Source organism: Oncorhynchus keta, chromosome 37, assembly GCF_023373465.1.
Source record: "Oncorhynchus keta strain PuntledgeMale-10-30-2019 chromosome 37, Oket_V2, whole genome shotgun sequence".
Taxonomy (NCBI): Eukaryota; Metazoa; Chordata; class Actinopteri; order Salmoniformes; family Salmonidae; genus Oncorhynchus; species Oncorhynchus keta.
Window position 1 is genome coordinate 22,403,473 of NC_068457.1, and position 21,820 is coordinate 22,425,292.

A 21,820-nucleotide genomic window follows, 5' to 3' on the forward strand; every position below is an offset into this window, starting at 1 on the left:
CAGAGGGGAAAACAGAGAAGTCAGTGGATAGCAGTTAAGTTGTCTTGACATTTCAAGGTCATTTCAGATTGAGTCAACATCTGCAGCGTTTAACATGAATTGTCGGCAGCGCTCTACTGGCGCGATCGTATTGAATCCTAGCCCAAGTGATAGTCCCTCAACACACAAACACACACGCCTGACTTGTGTCTTTATACCCATATATGAGAGTTGACCACCCAATTCCCTTACCTGGGCCTCAAGATTTCAACCAAAGAGATACAGTAATAGAGGAGGCCACCCCAAAGAGGTAGATAGAGGACTCATTATGGACATCGACATTGCCATCATCCACCTTTTTAAAGTCGTCAAGTAGTAAACTGGGTGGGGATTCCTATGGGTTGTAACCTCAATGGCGCTACCCAAGCTGTCACAGATGCTATAATGGCACAGATATAAATATGAGTCCTCTATCAATCTCTATGGGCCAGCCAGGTTCAGTGGCATCATGGAAAAGTGCTTTGTCACTCTCGTGACTAGTCTACTTAACAACTGCACCTGGATCAGTGTCATAATGATTAAATCAGCAGTTCAGAGCAGAAATGTCTAGGGAACACCTGGTGTCCCTGATTAGAGGGGAACTGGCTTTGAGGTCCAGGGCATCATATTGTATAATCTCCCTCCTAGTGCGACCTATAGCATGTGTAAAATTCACTCCGACACCATAAAATCAAGTCACACTGCACAAACACACGTGGGGGAGGGGCTACATGTGTGGGGAAAGAACAGGGTTTATCACTATAACCTGGGGATTGCTGTTAGGTTAAGGTGGGGTAGAACTTCACTCCTCTGTTTGACTTTCCATTCTCTTCAATCCAAGGCCACCAGATTCCCTTTGATCTTCTGTTTCCACGTCACAACAGGCTGATTAAAGGAGAATCAATCTCCCTCCAACTAGAAGTCCTCAGTATAATAATAAAACAGGAACTATTAACCTGGAAGAGATGTGGTCAACTGAGCTCCATTGACTGTATGTCAGTTCTATGCAACTGACCTCTCTTCTCTGTTCACTGTATAGGTATGAAGCTGCCTGGACCGGATGATGACGCTGCTGTACAGACTGGCTGCACCTTGCAGAAAAACTCCCTTTGTAGATGAGTGGCCCAGTCAGGATTACTTACTGCAGGGCTCTTAACACGCAGTACTCCCATCTCAGAGGCTAAAAACAGACACGGAGACACCCTTAACAAGGCCTTATTAGATTACTAGTGATCCTCTGCTGAATGTGTTTAAATAAGTCACAAGCTCCCAGGTATTCAGTGCTAACCCAGTGACGGCAGTCTTCGCTTCGACTGTGCTAAGCAAGGTTGGCCATTTTGGGTCGGTGTCTGTCAGCTGCTCAGTAGTCAGTGTAGATCCTGTGGGGCAGTCAGCAGCTACATCTGGCTACTGGGTCGCTGATGGCTGCCATGTTCTTCGTGGATTAGTATCGCTTGTATTCTAAATTTACATACAGCCATCTTTAGTTCAGTTTGCTGGTAGGTTGTTGACCTGGCATACAGTGTAGAATTCTGTGTGGTTGATTCTACAGCTACATTGTCTGCTGGGTTTTAGGCCCTACTCAAATAATCACTGTCACTTAATCTCTCGGTAAGTATTTTCTCCCAATTCAGAGACCGTGTGACAATGATTGTGTATCATCAAATAAAATACAAGTTCTAGAAGCAGAGTTGTGATTCCTAATGTGTTGAGGTCAGCTGTATTTGGATTGGGCCCTGTTTTGTCTAGAAAGAACATTTTACTTGGTTCCTTTGTTCACTGTGGCCTTGAAATGTACATCGTCTTAGACGTTGAAACACTGCAGTGCAAAACCATTAATTATTTCTGCAGACACTGTACGCAATTACATCCATGGATTATTTGACAATTGTGTTTAATGACTCATCATAAAACATTCTTCAAAACAATAAAACAATTTTAAATGTCAGTTTCTGTACAACGCTTGCTAAGCAGTTTTATTTATATATAGAAAATGTACGAGGAGTTGTGTTAAAATGACAAAACTCCTTCAAATTTAATGGCAGGTACTCTGGAAAAAAATAACAGCATTCCATCAACAAATATTTTCAAGCAATAAATATGTATTTATAAATAGTGTAAATTTACATCAAGATTAGAAACATAACAAAAATCACAAATCAAACTTTATTCCTTAAAAGGAGAAGTTAGCTCTTTTTAAACAACCAAATCTGTATTTTGATGTAAATGGCATGTTATAGTAGTCCTCATTTTTATGCGATTTCACTTGTTTGAGAAACTTAACACAACCAGTGAATCATTTCCTCATCCTCGTTGTGCAGTATGGGGGCCCTGAAAAAAACATGATGCGGGTCTTTGAAATTGTGTCACTCCGCAGTGCTATATTCCATTGTGTGCGTCTCAAGATGTCCCATATCCAGCGGTTTCATTCTCCGTGTAGACCGCTGCTACAGGTAACTGCCAAAATAAAGCGTCTTAATAGGGTGTTGGGACAACAAGCCAGAACAGCTTCAATGCATCTTGGCATCGATTCTACAAGCGTGTGGAAGCATCTCCTTTCAATATACTTTGTACCTCTCATTTACGCAAGTGTTTTAGCTGTGACGTGTAGAATGGTATCACTTGAGTCGCAACAAAATGGAATATAACGTTGCGGATAATGTTCAGAATGACGACGTCATCTGTACAGCGTTTCCATTTCAAAAAGGACATATTGGGGTGTTTTTGGAGCCGTTCATTTTTCAGAGCCCACATACTGAACAACGAGGATGAAGGAATTCAATCGCTGGTGGCGGTAAGTTTCTCAAATCCAAGTGAAATGGCAAAAAACTGTCTGGACCCTTCAATAAACATGCCATTTACATCAAAAACATTTGGTTATAAAAAAAAGCTCAATTCTCCTTTAGGTCAATGTGCAACCCATTTTTCTTTGTGACTTGGCTATTGATTTTCCCCAACATTTTTCCTCTTTTTTTTTCACCTAATAAACAACCAAAAACTGAACGTCATAGCTCCAAAATAAAAGATAAAACATAAGCTGTAAAAAAAAATTAAAAAAGACAATCACCTAAACTCTTCACATTACAATTTTTTTTGTAGATTTTGCCATCCAAAGAGTCTTAAAATTACTATCTACCATAGAAAAAGACCAGTTAGGCTAGTGCTCCTTAGAGGGAAGGAAAACACCTGGAGAATTCAGGAAAACAAAGGGATCACATCTCAGCCTGTTAACAGAATTTAAAAAAAGAGAGAACAGGTTGTCCAGTCAGTAGTCTTTTAGGGTGGTGTTGCCAGTTGTGACAGATACAATATCTACAAAACATCTTCACTCAATAATTCCCACCCCTTTCTCATATGTTTTTGGATTAAGTCCTCCATTAAAAAGAGCTGAACCATTGTTACAAGGGGGAGTCCTGTGTTGGGAAGTGCGCTCTGGCGCCCCCCAGGGGGAAGAGGGGGGTTGACACGGCGCACTTTACAGGTTGCATAGACACAGCCGCTGCTGCCTCCAGCCGTCGCTATGGAGAACAGCCATACGGGGAGACTGTCTCGACTTTCCTGAATATCAGAAATGGTCCATTTTTCCTTTGAAATGAAAGTTCCTGTAATGCTTCGTCGCCCCAGAGAAGCTGAAGGGATGTCTAATGTCAAGATGAAGATGAATGCAGAGGGGCCTGGTGAGAAAGAGGGAGTTCAATACCGATTCAGAGCATGAAACAGGAAACCAAAAAAAGGTATTTTATAGAAATGCACATGGAACTCACTCAAAACAAACACTGGCCAATATACCAATCAAATGAGGAAGTAGTCCTTCAATAGGATCTCTACGTACATCCCAACAATGTCAATAGAGCCAAATCAAAGTGTGACTTACTAGTGTGAACTGGTCGTAGACCTGCATGAGATCATCCATCCGGTGTTTCTCTACAACCACAAAGTTGTCCAGCTCGGCGCTGCCTTTCCGGGCACAGTCCTGGCAGTGAACCACGTACTGCTTCTGCTTCCTGGAGAGGACCTCGCTCCGCACAAACAGCAGGTTAAACACCTCCACCTGGAACATAGTCAACCAACACACACCAATCAGTAACGCAGTCAATCAACACACATCAGCAACTAGGAATGGGCATGAGTAATAGATTAGTGGACCTGAGGTGTAAACTCCACCTTGAAGCTGTTCAGTCATATCCCTGTAAGCCGGGATTCATTTAGAATTTTAACACCCCTTGAAGTAGAATTAACATACGTTCAACAGTTTGGGGTCACTTAAATTCCCCTGTTTTCCATTCAAATATATATGAAATGAGTTGCAAAATGATAAGGAAATAGTCAAGATGTTGACAAGGTTATAAATAAGGTTATTAATTGAAATAACTCCTTCAAACTTTGCTTTCGTCAAAGAATCCTCCATTTGCTTTGGCATTCTAGTTGTCAATTTGTTGAGGTAATCTGAAGAGATTTCACACCATGCGTCCTGAAGCACCTCCCACAAATTAGATTGGCTTGATGGGCACTTCTTACGTACCATAAGGTCAAGCTGCTCCCACAACAGCTCAATAGGGTTGAGATCCGGTGACTGTGTTGGCCACTCCATTATAGACAGAATACCAGCTGACTGCTTCTTCCCTAAATAGTTATTGCATTGTTTGGAGCTGTGCTTTAGGTTGTTAGTCTGCTGGAGGAAATGGTCTCCAATGAAGCGCAGTCCACAGGGTATGGCATGGCAAAATGGAGCAAGTCTTCCTTTCAAGATCCCTTCAACCCTGTACAATTCTTTACCACCACCAAAGCACCCCCAGACCATCAGTTTGTCTCCACCATGCTTGAGATGGCGTCAAGCACTCCTCTAGCATCTTCATGTTTTCTGCGTCTCACGAATGTTCTTCTTTGTGAGCTGAACACAAATTTAGATTTGTCTGTCCATAACACTTTTTCCAATCTTCGTGTCCAGTGTGTTCTTTAGCCCATCTTAATATTTTAGTTTTATTGGCTAGTCTGAGACCTGGCTTTTTCTTTGCTACTCTGCCTAGAAGGCCAGCATCCCAGAGTCACCTCTTCCTTCACTGTTGATGTTGAGACTGGTGTTTTGCGGGTACTATTTTATGAAGCTGCCAGTTGAGGACTTATGAGGAGTCTTTCTCAAACTAGACACTAAGTGTACTTGTCCTCTTGTTCAGTTGTGCACCGTGGCCTCCCACTCCTCTTTCTATTCTGGTTAGAGCCAGTTTGCACTGTTCTGTGAAGGGAGTAGTACACAGCGTTGTACGAGATCTTCAGTTTCTTGGCAATTTCTCGCATGGAATAACCTTCATTTCTCAGAACAAGAATTGACTGACGATTTTCAGAAGAAGTTCTTTGTTTCTGGCCATTTTGAGCCTGTAATTAAACCCACAAATGCTGATGCTCCAGATACTCAACTAGTCTAAAGAAGGCCAGGTTTATTGCTTCTTTAATCAGAACAACAGTTTTCAACTGTGCTAACAAATGCAAAAGGGGTTTCCTAATGATCCATTAGCCTTTTAGAATGATAAACTTGGATTAGCTAACACAACGTGCCATTGGAACACAGGAGTGATGGTTGCTGATAATGGGCCTCTGTACGCCTACGTAGATATTCCATTTAAAAAAAAAAAAGTAGTTTCCAGCTACAATAGTCATTAACAATGTCTATACTGTATTTCGGATCAATTTGATGTTATTTTAAAGGGCAAAAAAAGTGTGCTTTTCTTTCAAAAACATGGACCGGTAGTGTGAGAGAGCAAAAGATATATAGCCCATACAAACACAATGAATAACAGATTCACTACATGGAACAGTTCCCCAAAATAAACCCAATGGAGTTTGTACTGTCGTGCCTGTCCTATATCTGAGAGATAAGATCTGTCAATAAAATATATATATATATTTTTTTTAAAACATATATTTAAAGCCTTATTTTTGGCACTAAACTATCTCCATATATACTTCCATTCATTTTTTTCAACTGGTATCGGGGCACCTTCAGTTAAGTCTTGTGAGGTCTGTGGGCATCCTAGAGCAAAACTTTTCCACAGAGGGGTCATATCGGGGCGGCAGAGTACCCTAGTGGTTAGAGCGTTGGACTAGTAACCGGAAGGTTGCAAGTTCAAATGCCCGAGCTGACAAGGTACAAATCTGTCAAAGCAAAATGGAGAACACCATGTTTGTGAGTCTTATCTTTCCATTTAGGGGCTGTGTCCCACAAACAAAAATGTGCATAAGGTTAACAGTGTGGTTAGGGATAAAGGTTTAAAAAGAGATTTTACAAAACTAAATTGTCGAAACAGGAAGGGTGTATGACTTTGTGGCTGTGGTAACTAACATTAATGACAACCCTACCTTGCAAACTGCTGGAATTGGTTATTCAACTCTATTACCCCCTAAACATAGACGGGTTCCACACTAAAAACATGACTTTGATAAAGACATTTATCAGAATCATTAAGCCTAGGCCTAATCACCAAACAGATGTCCTGGCCATAATTCATCCCCATGCAGTGTTCAATGGAGAACTTGTAACCCATTAAAAACATTCCAAAGAACAGGCATAATAACTAAATAGAACTTCTGTATATCCAAAAGGTTTGGGCCTGTAACCCTAACTGGCCAAATTGAGCCCCGTTTAAATTGATCCCTGAGAATAACTGTTCAAGACACAATTCGCACTATTCTGTTCTGTTTAATACAAAAATAATAACTATAAAATACACATGGCCAAACAAGTAGGTTCCAACAAGTCAGTTTGTCAAATTTCTGCCCTGCTTGTGCTGCCCCGGTCAACTGTAAGTGCTGTTATTGTAAAGTGAAAACATTGGAGCAACAACGGCTCCGCTGCGAAGTGGTAGGACACAAGCTCAGAACGGGACCGCCGTGTGCGGAAGCTCGTAAAAATTGTCTGTTGCCGATTGCAACACTCACTACCAACTCCCAAATGGCCTCTGGAAGCTACGTTAACAGTTATTGTGCTCATCTGGAGCTTCATGAAATGGGTTTCCATGGCTGAGGAAATGCACACAAGTTAAGATGACCATGCGCAATGCCAAGCGTCGGCTAGAGTGGTGTAAAGCTAGCCGCCATTCGACTCTGGAGCAGTGGAAACACGTTCTCTGGAGTGATAAATCACGCTTCACCATCTGGCAGTCTGACAGACAAATCTGGGTTTGGCAGATGCCAGGAGAACGCTACCTGTCCGAATGCATAGTGCCAACTGTAAAGTTTGGTGGCGGAGGAATAATGGTCTGGGGATGCTTTTCATGGTTCGGGCTAGGCCCCTTAGTTCCAGTGAAGGGAAATCTTAATGCTACAGCATACAGTGACATTCTAGACTATTCTATGCTTCCAACTTTGTGGCAACAGTTTGGGGAAGGACCTTTCCTGTTTCAACATGACAATGCCCCCGTGCACAAAGCGAGTTCCAAACAGAAATGGTTTATCGGGATCGATGTGGAAGAACTTGATAGGCCTGCACAAAGCCCTGACCTCAACCCAATCGAACACCTTTGGGATTAATTGGAACACCGACTGCGAGCCAGGTCCAATCGCCTGACCTCACTGAGGCTCGTGGCTGAATGGAAGCAACTCCATATTACTGCCCATGATTTTGGAATGAGATAGCCGATGAGCAGGCGTCCACATACTTTTGGTCATGTAGTGTAGGTGTCTTGACTGATAAGCGCGCGGGAAAGAAGAGTGTTGTCTGACAGCTAAATTAACAAAACAAGGCTATGCCATTCTACAAGCAAGCAGCACATTGTTGAGGTTAATACTTTTTCGAAGACTGTTCCACGATATAATATAAACTGTTAATATTACAGTTAAAACTCATCTTAAATGGCATTTATTCACTGAATAAATAGAAGGCAATTTAGCAATTAGGATTCGTTATCTGTAATGGTTATGATATTAGGCATTGTTGTTCAGTGTTTGCAAATAGATAAGTGCTTTTCCCCCCATTTGAGTACTGAAAAGAAAATACGAACAGTCAAAACATGTAAAATGCCCATTCCTATCTGTAATACAAACACACACACACACACACACACACACACACACACACACACACACACACACACACACACACACACACACACACACACACACACACACGTAACAGTCATTTACTCAGTCGTCAACACATAATCCTGTCAGTTACTCACATGATAGTCATGGACTGTAATCAATTTCTCCGTCGTCAACCAGAACATTACTGTCAGTTACTCAAAACAAACCTATCAATACTGACAATGTAATGGCTGTGTGGGGTAGCAGCTTGGGTAAGGGACAAGGGGTTGAAATGGGCCGGAGCCCCTGACGTACCTCACAGATGGTGCAGTAGTGCGCAGGTTCATCCCTGTTCTTGCCCTGCAGTACCGTCTCCTTCCCTGCCGCGGTTAGAGCCTCCTTCACCGACTGACACTGCTTCAGAGTCCTCAGCAGGCAGTACCTACATCAATCACACCATGACATTAAAAGAAACCCAGACACCTACACGTTAAGGTTACGTTTTCCAGCAGCCACGTCATCAATATGCACGTCATCATCCAATCTGAAGCCCTCTATTCAGGGATGCAAACTAAATCCTTGCTAGGGGGAAATGCTGGTTTTAACTAATTAAACAGCAAAATAATATTCTCTGTGTGTAAAATAAAGTGTTTAATGTGTAAGGAAAGCAATCCAATATTATTTGTTGCCTAGACTTTACTGCAAATGCCACTCGAAGTCTTGAGGGAAAAGAAACAATGCACTAATATTGCAGTTAGCCATGACAGCCTTTATAATAGAACGCTTGTGACCACACACACACACACACACACACGGGAAAAAACCAATGTAGAAATAGAATGAAACAGGCATTCTATTTTTGCTCTAATATAGTGGCCAGTCTAGTAGACCATCAAGTGCACAAGGCAACATTTGTACATAAATGACGTTCACTGAGTAAAAAATGTAATATTCCCCCCTCACTCACACTAAAGTTTTACTGTCAAATACAAAACAACAAAATCATCATCTTTGGGCTACACTGCACGTTATTACATTGTACACTTTCTGCCTGTGGACATCTGTTCTACAATGTACCAGCAGAGCATGATACCCTTTGTTGACATAATTGATCTCTTTCAGGCAGAGAGTAACACCTGGCATACCTATTTTTATCCACTGCAAGGAGTCATATACCAGTTAATACTATAGCGAATTGGTTAGGTTACTCATCTAGCAAGCTATCGGACTTCATTAGGCAGCAAATTCTCAACAAAAAAAAACTAAATTATTTAATCAGTTAAGTTGGCTAATGTTGCTCAACATTTTTCTGGCTAGCTAACGGTGAATTCGATCCAGCTACCACAGCAAGATATTTAATAATGCTTACAATTCTTGATCCACCCCACTTTCTCCCTCACCTCAAAAACTTTCCAAACTCAAGTTGTTTTTCGGTTGCAGCTCATGAAGTACGCTTCCTCACCTTCTCACCCAGTCTCCGTGGTCAAACCTCTCACCTACCTCTTCGTTATGGTTCAGGGATGCGCTACTGTAACTGGCAAACTGCCTTTGCACCCTACTGCTGTCTTTCCAGAGCGCGCGCTGATTCTCTAACTAGCAAATTGATCGTCTCTTCTCTCTTCAGTCATGTGCTGCGCTGCATTCTGTTGATGTGAATGATTGGCTGAGCCTTGGATACAGCCAGTATTGCGCCTAACGCACATCACTCGTTCGCTTACAGCCAGTTGTGATCCAAAGCACCGCCCCCTCATCGGATCTATACGAATAACATAGGTCACCTATTTTGCCGTAATTCGCTGAGAGGAGACTAGTTTGCATCCCTGTGTCACTCTCCACCCCTCATGACAGATTGGACACACACAGTTGTAACATGTGGCAGGAGAGATGCTCACAGGGTGAAACTAAACTGTAAAAGACTGTGACGTACTTGATCATCTGGAAGAGCTTGTGGTCGGACACCTTGATGTTGCGGGCCATGTTCCAGGAGAGGTGCACCATGGGGACATGGGACTTGACGCTCTGGAGCTTGTTCCACTCGTAACGCTCCACGGCCAGCTTGTACTGGTGGGCTGTGGATGTTGTGAAATTAATTACAACACTTTACAGGTCTAGAAACAGCTGACAAACTGATTCTGGTGTCAACTATCACTAAGAGATAATATCCATGTATTATTGTATTCATAAATAATTATTTTTTTTAAATTACTAAGTGTTTTTACAGTAACCGAAGGAGCAAACAAAAGCTGCATCAGAGGCTTACCACTGAGGGGTCCTACGTTCCAGGCGATGTTGTTGCACCAGCCGATGGCCTGGACCCAGTGGACGGTGCCAGTGTTGAGCCACACCAGGTCCCCCGGCCGCTGGATGAACCGGTAGACAGGCACATCTGCCTCATACAGGTCCTCCAGGTTGGGCCACCACGAACCCATCAGGAAGTTGATGTTGTTTCTGATGGAGAGCGAGGGGGAGGAAAAGAGCGAGGGGGAGGAAAAGAGCGAGGGGAGGAAAAGAGCGAGGGGGAGTAAAAGAGCGAGGGGGAGTAAAAGAGCGAGGGGGGGGTAAAAGAGCAAGGGGGTATTTCTTTTCAGTATTTTCTCATTTCTGTAAGAGATGTGGAATTAGGACTCGTATTAAAGACCATCTAATTTCAGTCTTTTCTGTCTTCTGGGCCATTCCTTATATTATCTGTATTTAAAATCCAAATAGTTTTGTTGTGGAAGGCCAGAGAGAAGAGATGGTTTAGTTAGATCTCCCTTGTTTCATTAATGCCCTCATTCCTGGATTCAATTCAGCTCCTTTCCTTCCTTTCACTCAATATCTCCCTGAATCACTCCTTTTTCATTCAGACAGTTTGCTCTTCGTGTTCAAAGCGAGCCACAAAAGAAACCGACCCTCATCTTGACACCATCTGATGTCGTTCCTTTTCTTTTCTCTGCTGTTCTCGAAGACACCCCCCCATTTCTCATTCACTGACATCACTATTTTATAATGTATTATCACTAGCCTCTATGGTTGTTAGGTTCTTACTTTTCACAGAAGTTGCTCATCACTCCCCAGTAGGGTTCTGGCACAGCAAACCACTCACAGTCCCCAGGGCCGATGTTGATGTTGACAGAGCAGAAGTTATTGTGTTCCTGATGACCTGGACCACAGAGACAAAGCAAGACCGAGTTAGAACTGTATTATGTCATGTTTGGGGCGACCCCCCCCCCCCAAAGTAAATCACATAGAAATGTTATTTCTAGATCTGTCATTCTCATTGAAAGCAAGTCTAGAACGCGCTAGATATGGGAGAAATTTCCATGCTTCCCATTCTTAACTTTGGGTTTTGCCTCTTACTTTCAGTTTTGTACACCAGTTTTAAAAGCAGCTGAAAATACAATATTCTTGGTTATGGAAAATATATTTCACAGCGGTTTAATGATGCTCTACACTGTACTTGCTTGTCTTGGCACAAAGTGAATTAGGCAAACTATTAGAATTTCAAACAGGAAATTGTAGAGGGATTTCTGCATAGTGCATCTTTAACAGTCTGTCTTTGTAACTCATAAGTATCCATATAAAAAAGCACTAGAAACTGCAACAGCTTGTCCTATAAAATTGTATCGCTGTACCGTGCCCTTGCCTAATATGTACAGTGTGTGTGTGCATCTACCTGGTATCCTGCTGCCGGGGACCTTCATGTAGAGCTGGACAGTGTTCATGCCCAGGATGGTGTGTCCTACGTGGCTGAGCAGATTGCCAGCAGACACCACCCTGGCGAACGCAGGCAGCTTACTCAGCTCCTGTAGCTGTAGCTTCCACCTGGGGGACGAGGAGAAAGGGGGTGTGTTCAGAGGCGGCAATGGGGTTTAGCAGAACTTTGCAACGTGTGACCAATGCCATGTCTGACCACACAAGCACGTACTTTCTTTCGTCCGACACGTCGATGTTGGTCCCAAATTTGATGTGCTTTAGGGGACCCCTCCTTTTGCGTGCCACACTGAACACAGCAGGAAGAAATAATGATTAGAAAAGGTTGAAAGGTTCTGAATATATCAGTGAGAAATCCTTACAGGTGTGTGTTGCTCACCTCTCTGCTGATGCTGGCTCAGCGTCTGAGGGCTCCTTCAATGCCTTCTTCTCATTTTCCTCCTGAGAGTAAAGAGGATCCCATTCAAAAAGACACCGAGCATTGGGAAACAGGTCTGTGTGCGTCAGGGTTTCTACATTTCTAAATGAAATCGCATCTTAACAGTTTTGGTACATAATCAAAAAGAGCTACTATTTTTATTTTTCAACTGGTAATTGAAGCACGCCTCCCATTCACTGTGAAAGTGCAGGCCAACAAGCTATCAGCGCGTCACCCACCACTTTACAATGTGAGCTGGAGGCAGTATGCATTTTGAAAACATACTTAAACATGTTGAAACCTGAATGTTTATTTTCATTTCAATAATAAAGTTGTTTCTCAAAACCATTGTCGCGTGGTTAATCAAAAAAATCAGAAATAAAATGATACAAATCTAAAAGTGAAGTCAACTAAAGCGAGATTACCAGCCTGCCATATGGACACTTATACCCCGTGATCCATTGGTAGCTAAAGAAATGACTGCATGGAACTCAGAGCCTATAGACCAATACAGCAGTAGGCCTATAACATCCATTGCTCTTTCACACCGATTTGTGATTATCGAGGGGGAGATTGTCGGAAAGATTGATCAAAATCGCTTACTGCAAGGAACTACAGTATAGTTTTAATATATTATCATTCACAGTGGATGTTAAAAGAACGGCAGCAGGACAGGTACGTTATGCATCCTCAGGCGAGCACTCCCTCAACATTATCAGGACAGAGAAACCAGACATGCTCACATGGAGGACTCCAAACAAAACAGAATTAAAAACATTTACAAATCTCATAATTGGTTACGAAATAAACAAAAACTTGTTTCTCACAAGTGTAGCAGGTTGTGAACTCTGCAAACAACGTTCCCACTCTTGAGAATGGTAAATGACTCATTAATACAAGCTAGGGCTGGGCTACATGACGATATACATCGTTTGACAATAGAAAAATGTCTATCGTTTCATATTGTGCTCTATCGTTTATTTTGTTTTGTCGCAAATCACACTTTACGGCAAATTTGCAACACAAACATGGAAGAGAGTGAACGTGACACAGAGCACAGAGACACGGAGCTCGTACCTAAAAGAGGGTCAACGTTGGTCGCATGGACGTGGTTTGGGTATGAAAAGTCTGACACCGACCAGAAAACCATCCAACGCAAAATATGCCGCAGGCCGGTCCCGACAACAGGCTCAAACACCGCTAACCTCTTACCCCCTACGCAAGAATCATGTGAAACAGGCCAGTCCCGACAACAGGCTCAAACACCGCTAACCTCTTACCCCCTACGCAAGAATCATGTGAAACAGGCCAGTCCCGACAACAGGCTCAAACACCGCTAACCTCTTACCCCCTACGCAAGAATCATGTGAAACAGGCCAGTCCCGACAACAGGCTCAAACACCGCTAACCTCTTACCCCTACGCAAGAATCATGTGAAACAGGCCAGTCCCGACAACAGGCTCAAACACCGCTAACCTCTTACCCCCTACGCAAGAATCATGTGAAACAGGCCAGTCCCGACAACAGGCTCAAACACCGCTAACCTCCTACCCCTACGCAAGAATCATGTGAAACAGGCCAGTCCCGACAACAGGCTCAAACACCGCTAACCTCTTACCCCTACGCAAGAATCATGTGAAACAGGCCAGTCCCGACAACAGGCTCAAACACCGCTAACCTCTTACCCCCTACGCAAGAATCATGTGAAACAGGCCAGTCCCGACAACAGGCTCAAACACCGCTAACCTCTTACCCCCTACGCAAGAATCATGTGAAACAGGCCGGTCCCGACAACAGTCTCAAACACCGCTAACCTCTTACCACCTACGCAAGAATCATGTGAAACAGGCCGGTCCCGACAACAGTCTCAAACACCGCTAACCTCTTACCCCCTACGCAAGAATCATGTGAAACAGGCCGGTCCCGACAACAGTCTCAAACACCGCTAACCTCTTACCACCTACGCAAGAATCATGTGAAACAGGCCAGTCCCGACAACAGGCTCAAACACCGCTAACCTCTTACCCCCTACGCAAGAATCATGTGAAACAGGCCGGTCCCGACAACAGTCTCAAACACCGCTAACCTCTTACCACCTACGCAAGAATCATGTGAAACAGGCCGGTCCCGACAACAGTCTCAAACACCGCTAACCTCTTACCCCCTACGCAAGAATCATGTGAAACAGGCCGGTCCCGACAACAGTCTCAAACACCGCTAACCTCTTACCACCTACGCAAGAATCATGTGAAACAGGCCAGTCCCGACAACAGGCTCAAACACCGCTAACCTCTTACCCCCTACGCAAGAATCATGTGAAACAGGCCAGTCCCGACAACCTCTTACCCCCTACGCAAGAATCATGTGAAACAGGCCAGTCCCGACAACAGGCTCAAACACCACTAACCTCTTACCCCCTACGCAAGAATCATGTGAAACAGGCCAGTTCCGACAACAGGCTCAAACACCACTAACCTCTTACCCCCTACGCAAGAATCATGTGAAACAGGCTCAAACACCGCTAACCTCTTACCCCCTACGCAAGAATCATGTGAAACAGGCCAGTCCCGACAACCTCTTACCCCCTACGCAAGAATCATGTGAAACAGGCCAGTCCCGACAACAGGCTCAAACACCACTAACCTCTTACCCCCTACGCAAGAATCATGTGAAACAGGCCAGTCCCGACAACAGGCTCAAACACCGCTAACCTCTTACCTCCTACGCAAGAATCATGTGAAACAGGCCAGTCCCGACAACAGGCTCAAACACCGCTAACCTCTTACCCCTACGCAAGAATCATGTGAAACAGGCCAGTCCCGACAACAGGCTCAAACACCGCTAACCTCTTACCCCCTACGCAAGAATCATGTGAAACAGGCCAGTCCCGACAACAGGCTCAAACACCGCTAACCTCTTACCCCCTACGCAAGAATCATGTGAAACAGGCCGGTCCCGACAACAGGCTCAAACACCGCTAACCTCTTACCCCCTACGCAAGAATCATGTGAAACAGGCCAGTCCCGACAACAGGCTCAAACACCGCTAACCTCTTACCCCCTACGCAAGAATCATGTGAAACAGGCCGGTCCCGACAACAGGCTCAAACACCACTAACCTCTTACCCCCTACGCAAGAATCATGTGAAACAGGCCAGTCCCGACAACAGGCTCAAACACCGCTAACCTCTTACCCCCTACGCAAGAATCATGTGAAACAGGCCAGTCCCGACAACAGGCTCAAACACCGCTAACCTCTTACCCCCTACGCAAGAATCATGTGAAACAGGCCAGTCCCGACAACAGGCTCAAACACCGCTAACCTCTTACCCCCTACGCAAGAATCATGTGAAACAGGCCGGTCCCGACAACAGGCTCAAACACCGCTAACCTCTTACCCCCTACGCAAGAATCATGTGAAACAGGCCAGTCCCGACAACAGGCTCAAACACCGCTAACCTCTTACCCCCTACGCAAGAATCATGTGAAACAGGCCAGTCCCGACAACAGGCTCAAACACCGCTAACCTCTTACCCCCTACGCAAGAATCATGTGAAACAGGCCAGTCCCGACAACAGGCTCAAACACCGCTAACCTCTTACCCCCTACGCAAGAATCATGTGAAACAGGCCAGTCCCGACAACAGGCTCAAACACCGCTAACCTCTTACCCCCTACGCAAGAATCATGTGAAACAGGCCGGTCCCGACAACAGGCTCAAACACCGCTAACCTCTTACCCCCTACGCAAGAATCATGTGAAACAGGCCAGTCCCGACAACAGGCTCAAACACCGCTAACCTCTTACCCCCTACGCAAGAATCATGTGAAACAGGCCAGTCCCGACAACAGGCTCAAACACCGCTAACCTCTTACCCCCTACGCAAGAATCATGTGAAACAGGCCAGTCCCGACAACAGGCTCAAACACCACTAACCTCTTACCCCCTACGCAAGAATCATGTGAAACAGTACGGAGAGAGTCAATCGATGAGACCCAACAAAAACTATTTCTAAATTGAATTTACAGAAGATGTGCTATATCGTGACATGTATTGTTATCAGGATATCACCCAGCTCTAATACACGCAATACCATAAAACAATGTTATCGCATGACAGGGATTAACGGTACATTTACTACTGGTGATGGAATATCACTGCAGGGAATACCAAGACTGTGCACTGCTGTCATCAAGGCAAAGGATGGTTACTTAGAAGAATCTCAAATAGACTTGAATTAGTTTAACACTTTTTTGGTTACTACATGATTCCATGTGTTATTTCATATTTTTGATGTCTTCATTATTATTTTATGTCAAACTGGAAAATTAAAAACACTTGAATAAGTAGGTGTTGCTGAACTTTTGACTGGTACTGTTTGTAATGGGGAATTGATCAAAAAAAGAAAAATATTCACACAATGAAACAATGAATGGATAAGATTTGGCAGGAAACAGCTGAGTCATTCTGGAGAGCGACTCGTCTCTACCTTCGCCACACACCCCTCCCCTCCTTGTCTAAACATTTAAAATTATACTCAACACACATTATCTTCATATTTGAGGTGTTTTTCTACTGACAGCCACAACTCAGAGGCTCTTTGCCATGCACGTTGCCCACATTACGGGCTTCCCGAATAGGCATAGAAGCTTGTGATTTGAAACAATCAGATATTTTTGTCAAAATAAGCTAATGATCCTCGATCCCTCTGTGGCCAAGTCATGCTCTCTGGTAAAGTATTTTGAATGATTACAGACAGGTGTAATTATTACATGTATTTCCATTTACTTCCCTATTGGACCCACTACTATGCCATCTACTGTTCTATTGGTTTTCAGATCAACCTTCTTTAGGTGTCCAGAAGCCAAGGCACCATCCTAGTCATATTAACAACCCATCCTAGTTGTTGCCTCTAGATTCCCCCTCTTTCTAAGTTTCTAACAGAGACTTTCATCGGTCACATATGGAACTGCTAACAGGTGACCTGTTTAGAATGGTGTTTCCCAACAGAAATGATGTTTTATTGTCTGCTTCATTACAGGAGTTGCATGTTCTGTTAAGCTGCATTACCGTAAGCTACATGTGATTTCTGTCATTCTGAGCACCGTGGCCTTACTGGAATACGCACCTGGTAAATTTAAATCTTCCTATTCACGTTCTCCAGCGCCACATATTCCTAACGGAAACCCTGGGTGTACGCATGTTATGTATCTCCCTCTACTAACCCGTAGTGACTCCTGGAAGGAGGCAGCCTGGTACTGGGCATATTTGGCGATGGTGGTGTGACCTCGGCCGCTCTCGCAGCGCCACATCTTCTTGGTACCACTCAGGTCCCAGTTCTCGTCAGCGGGCTGAGACAGCTGGGTACGACACTCAACCAGATGGTCTGGGTTAGCCTCCACTAGGGTCTTAGTAGAGAACAGACCCAGGTCTGAGAGAGGGGGAAAGAGGCAGGAGATGATGAAAAAGAGAGCGAGAGAAAGAGTGAACAAGGGGTAGAAGCGGGCACTCATTCAAATAAAGGGCCTGGAAACCTGCTAATGCTCAAGCTGCATTGGGGCTTGCAACATCAAAGTTAATGGTCGGCACCAAGGACTCCTTCATGGGGCATTTCTCAATTGAATTGGTTCAACTCCTGCGTCCTGTCTCGCCTCCTTTCGAAAAAGGTCAAAGGTAATTGAGGAGAGGCGGCAAAGAGAGGGAGGATTTTAAAGCTCTGAAGGAATCAGGTAGGATACTCATAACCATTTATTTTATTTAACTAGGCAAGTCAGTGAAGAACAAATTCTTATTTACAACAACGGCCTACCCTGGCCAAAACCTAACCCGTTGGGCCCTACGGGATTCCCAATCACGGCCGGTCGTGATCAGCCTGGAATCGACCCAGGGTCTGTAGTGAAGCCTCTAGCACTGAGATGCAGTGCCTTAGACCGCTGCGCCACTCGGGAGCAGCAATTGATGAAAGATGGCTATTGAGGAAGGGAGGACTCATCCGTTCACCTACTAAAAAATTGACATCTCCACCACTTATCAGTTTCAAGGTCACTGAGGAGAGAGGGTGGTGGAAGGACTTTTGCCCATATGAGAAAAGGCAAAACCAGGTATTGTAATGACAGTCCTAACCAGCAGGTGGCAGTAGAAATGGTAGACTCACCCAGTTTGAGCGCCCCGGCCAGCCCTCTGATGACGGTGACAGGGTTGGAGGGGTTTGTGCAGAACTGGTGCAGCGGAGGGAAGAAGGCATCCCTCTTATTCTCCAGCTGGGGATCAAATACACAATAAACACATTTTTTAAAAGTACATTCAATATTATTTCAATTGAAAATATACAAGTCTTCAAAACACCTTTTGAATGTTGAGTGTATATACATTTGTAAGATTCTCATTAGAATCACAACATTGACCAAAACATTCCCCTTTCATTATTATACTATGACAAGAAGTCTTTCTTCCATACTCACATAGATGCTTGGTGTGGGGGGGTTGAGTTTGTCCTTGGGCAGGACTGGGGAGGGAGGAGGGGGCAGGCGAGGAGGGGGACACTTATCCAGCAGTATACTGCTGCTAGACAAACCGTTCTTCCCCAGGTTTCTGAAAGAGAGAAAAACAGGGAAAGGAGAGACAAATAGAGAACAAGATTAGCTTCTTGGTTTTACAGTATAATCTCTGCTCTGACAGTTCCCTCTACCAACAAATGCAATACTACCATCTTCCCAAAAAAGGGAGACAATCAAAAACTCCCTTCAGCCCAAGAAAAACTGGTACAGGGCCCCCCCCAGTCTAACCTGCAGGCCTTGAGCACGTCAGTGGAGGAGGGGTAGATGGACACGGAGGAAGAGGATGATGGGGGGGTGCGGGCATGGGGTGGCGTGGGTCTGCGACACGTGGCAGGGGGGTCCGCCTTCAACGGGCTCTGGGAGTCCTCGGAAATGCCCCCCTTGCCGTTGCCATTGACGACGGTGGCGGGTCCGGCTGATGATAATGCTGCGGTGGTGGTGGTGGGGCTGTTGAGGCCGTGCGGGCCCGTCGACTGGCCGGGCTCGGTGGATTTGGGCGAGGGGGTTGCGGTGGACATGGCAGAGATGGGGGAGGAAGCGGCCGAGGAGACGGCCGGATGGATGTTGTTGATCTTGTTGTGGGGGGCGGAGGTGGTGGGGTCACCCCCCTTAGGATTGTCTGAGCTGTGGTGAGGGGACCGGTTGCTCGTCCCGCCGTCTCCCGCCGCCGACTGTACATGATTGGATAAGCGTTCAGCCGCGGCAGTGCTATTGGCCGTCGTCGTCTCCCCAGGCCCTTTTGTTGCCGTGGCTGCGGGGCCGTTGCCGAGGGGCGTGCTCTCTTTGGTAGCAGGGGTGCCGGGTGCTCCACCTGAGGTAGCAGAGTGAGAGGGAGAAGGGGGGGACGGGAGGTGGTTGAGAGCCTGTTGCCGCGGCGACGGGGCGGAGGAATGTCCAACCTGATTGTGGGGCGTCTGTGGGTGCGAGAGGGGGTGGGTTGACCCCCCAGAGGAGAGAGACCCATCCCCATTAGGACCTGCCCAATGTGGAGCGGAACCCTTCTGAAGCCCCTGTAGAGAAAGGGGAGCAGGAGGGAACCCCACTGTTAGATCAGAATAAGGACTATAGCTAAAGAACATTTAGTAGGTCTGGTTCTCTCCTCATTAAGGAACATCTGAGATAACTAAGCAAGAACTAGTACAGAAAATAATAGCAGTTCACTCAGAGCCTATGAGCTTCAAATAGACCTGACTAGAGTGAACAGGTAGAGTCCTACCTGAGTGGAGTTTAGGTGCAGGGCCCGGCGCGCTGTGTCCTGTGATTGGGTGCTTGTGCAGGTGTGAGGTAGTAGTGCGCCGGGCTGCAGGTAAGGCACGTCTCCGTTGGGTCCTGTGGCCGCCACCGGGTCATTATCATCATTATTATTATTGCCCACAGAAAGTGTGTCAGAGTGTCCGTGTGGTGTCCCGCCTGCCAGAGGCCCGTTGGCCAGTGGTCGAGGGGGGCAGGGAGGCCGCAACGAACCCTGAGGGGCCAGGTGGGGCCGGGAGAGGGGCAGGCTAGAGTGAGGAGGGGGAAGAGAGTTGGTAGCTGAGGGGCCGTTGGGGAGGGAGGGACGCAGCTGTCCAGATGCATTCTGTCTCATCTGTAGAACAACATAATCACAACATCAGGGTTTAGTCTAATTAACAACAGCACTTTTAGTGGATTAACATGAATTAGTCAATATATTACTCTACATTAGAATAATTAGAAGGGACATACAGTATACTGCTTGCAGGCCATCAGGTAAACATCTGGGGGTAATAAGTGTGTGTGTGTGTGTACCTGCTGCTGGTGCTGCTGCATTAAGTTGAGTTGTGCCTCCAGCTGCTCCAGCATCTGCAGCTGTAGGGGCTTCAGACTGGCCCGGTTACTCCTCAACTGGTCCAGGAGCTGGGAGCACCGAGGACGTACAGATTAGTGTGTTCATGTGTAGAGATGGAATCAGCAGGGGGACGCAGGTGAGGGGCAGGGTGTGTTAAGTGTGTGTTTACCTGCAGTTTCTGTGGTGACAGGTACCAGTTGGGGACAGGCTGCTGTGCCGAGTTACTAGCCCAAGAATCTGGCTGGCTCTGCAAAAGGAGTGTTTGAGAGTTAGGAGTGAGAGATTCCTCATCTTCAGCCAACCTAAAATATTTAAAAATGGATGCAAGTGGTATTGTAACATACTGCTCACACGATTTCCTATGCTACCTGACAATAGAACAGACAATCATGTCTGTTCTACAAAAACACATCAGATCTCCATCTGAATATAGTGTAATATACCTTGGCTGGGCTGGAGGCCCTCCTCCTCTTGGCAGGGCTGGACTGGTCCTCCCCCTGGCCCATAGGGCCCACGTGTGGGGGCAGAGTCTGGCCCGATCCCCCTCCCTCCGAGCTGTGCTGGGGCTTACACGCCTACAGCGAGGGAGGGAAGGGGAGGAGGAGGAGGAGGAGGGAGGGTGAAGGGGTTGCAAGGGAGGGCAGTGAAGGGTTTTGAAAACATGATAGAAGGTAAAGTAGTGAGGTAAAGTGCACAGAAAGACAGGAGGGATGCAGGGGAAGAGAGAAAGGGACAGGAAGGGGTAGATCACAGGCAGAGAGGAGGGATGCAGGAGAAGAGAGAAAGGGACAGGAAGGGGTAGATCCCAGGCAGAGATGGAGGGATGCAGGAGAAGAGAGAAAGGGACAAGAAGGGGTAGATCACAGGCAGAGATGGAGGGATGCAGGAGAAGAGAGAAAGGGACAGGAAGGGGTAGATCCCAGGCAGACAGGAGGGATGCAGGAGAAGAGAGAAAGGGACAGGAAGGGGTAGATCCCAGGCAGACAGGAGGGATGCAGGAGAAGAGAGAAAGGGACAGGAAGGGGTAGATCCCAGGCAGACAGGAGGGATGCAGGAGAAGAGAGAAAGAGACATATCACAGGCAGACAGGAGGGATGCAGGAGAAGAGAGAAAGGGACAGGAAGGGGTAGATCCCAGGCAGACAGGAGGGATGCAGGAGAAGAGAGAAAGGGACAGGAAGGGGTAGATCCCAGGCAGACAGGAGGGATGCAGGAGAAGAGAGAAAGGGACAGGAAGGGGTAGATCCCAGGCAGAGATGGAGGGATGCAGGAGAAGAGAGAAAGGGACAGGAAGGGGTAGATCACAGGCAGAGA

The 21,820-nt window shown here is 45.8% G+C and overlaps 1 protein-coding gene and 1 long non-coding RNA gene across 2 annotated transcripts in view; one reads left to right on the forward strand and one right to left on the reverse strand.

Annotated features, from left to right (window-relative positions):
• Positions 1-1,756, forward strand: part of LOC127916752 (uncharacterized) — a 21,627-nt gene extending 19,871 nt beyond the window's left edge. The window contains exon 4 of the long non-coding RNA XR_008095806.1: positions 1,058-1,756. This is a non-coding gene — a long non-coding RNA (uncharacterized LOC127916752). The remainder of the gene's footprint in view (positions 1-1,057) is intronic.
• Positions 1,757-1,895: 139 nt separating this feature from the next.
• LOC118375733 (lysine-specific demethylase 6A-like) overlaps positions 1,896-21,820 on the reverse strand; it is a 57,177-nt gene continuing 37,252 nt past the window's right edge. Inside the window, exons 13-29 of the mRNA XM_052499740.1 lie at positions 20,951-21,082; positions 20,677-20,754; positions 20,468-20,575; positions 19,917-20,285; positions 18,929-19,710; positions 18,605-18,734; positions 18,298-18,403; positions 17,369-17,574; positions 12,107-12,168; positions 11,942-12,016; positions 11,690-11,838; positions 11,062-11,176; positions 10,295-10,482; positions 9,962-10,103; positions 8,350-8,476; positions 3,893-4,069; positions 1,896-3,692 (exon numbers count right to left, since the gene is read on the reverse strand). Coding sequence (XP_052355700.1) covers positions 3,666-3,692; positions 3,893-4,069; positions 8,350-8,476; positions 9,962-10,103; positions 10,295-10,482; positions 11,062-11,176; positions 11,690-11,838; positions 11,942-12,016; positions 12,107-12,168; positions 17,369-17,574; positions 18,298-18,403; positions 18,605-18,734; positions 18,929-19,710; positions 19,917-20,285; positions 20,468-20,575; positions 20,677-20,754; positions 20,951-21,082 — 2,973 coding nt within the window. The 3' untranslated portion in view covers positions 1,896-3,665. The remainder of the gene's footprint in view (positions 3,693-3,892; positions 4,070-8,349; positions 8,477-9,961; positions 10,104-10,294; positions 10,483-11,061; positions 11,177-11,689; positions 11,839-11,941; positions 12,017-12,106; positions 12,169-17,368; positions 17,575-18,297; positions 18,404-18,604; positions 18,735-18,928; positions 19,711-19,916; positions 20,286-20,467; positions 20,576-20,676; positions 20,755-20,950; positions 21,083-21,820) is intronic.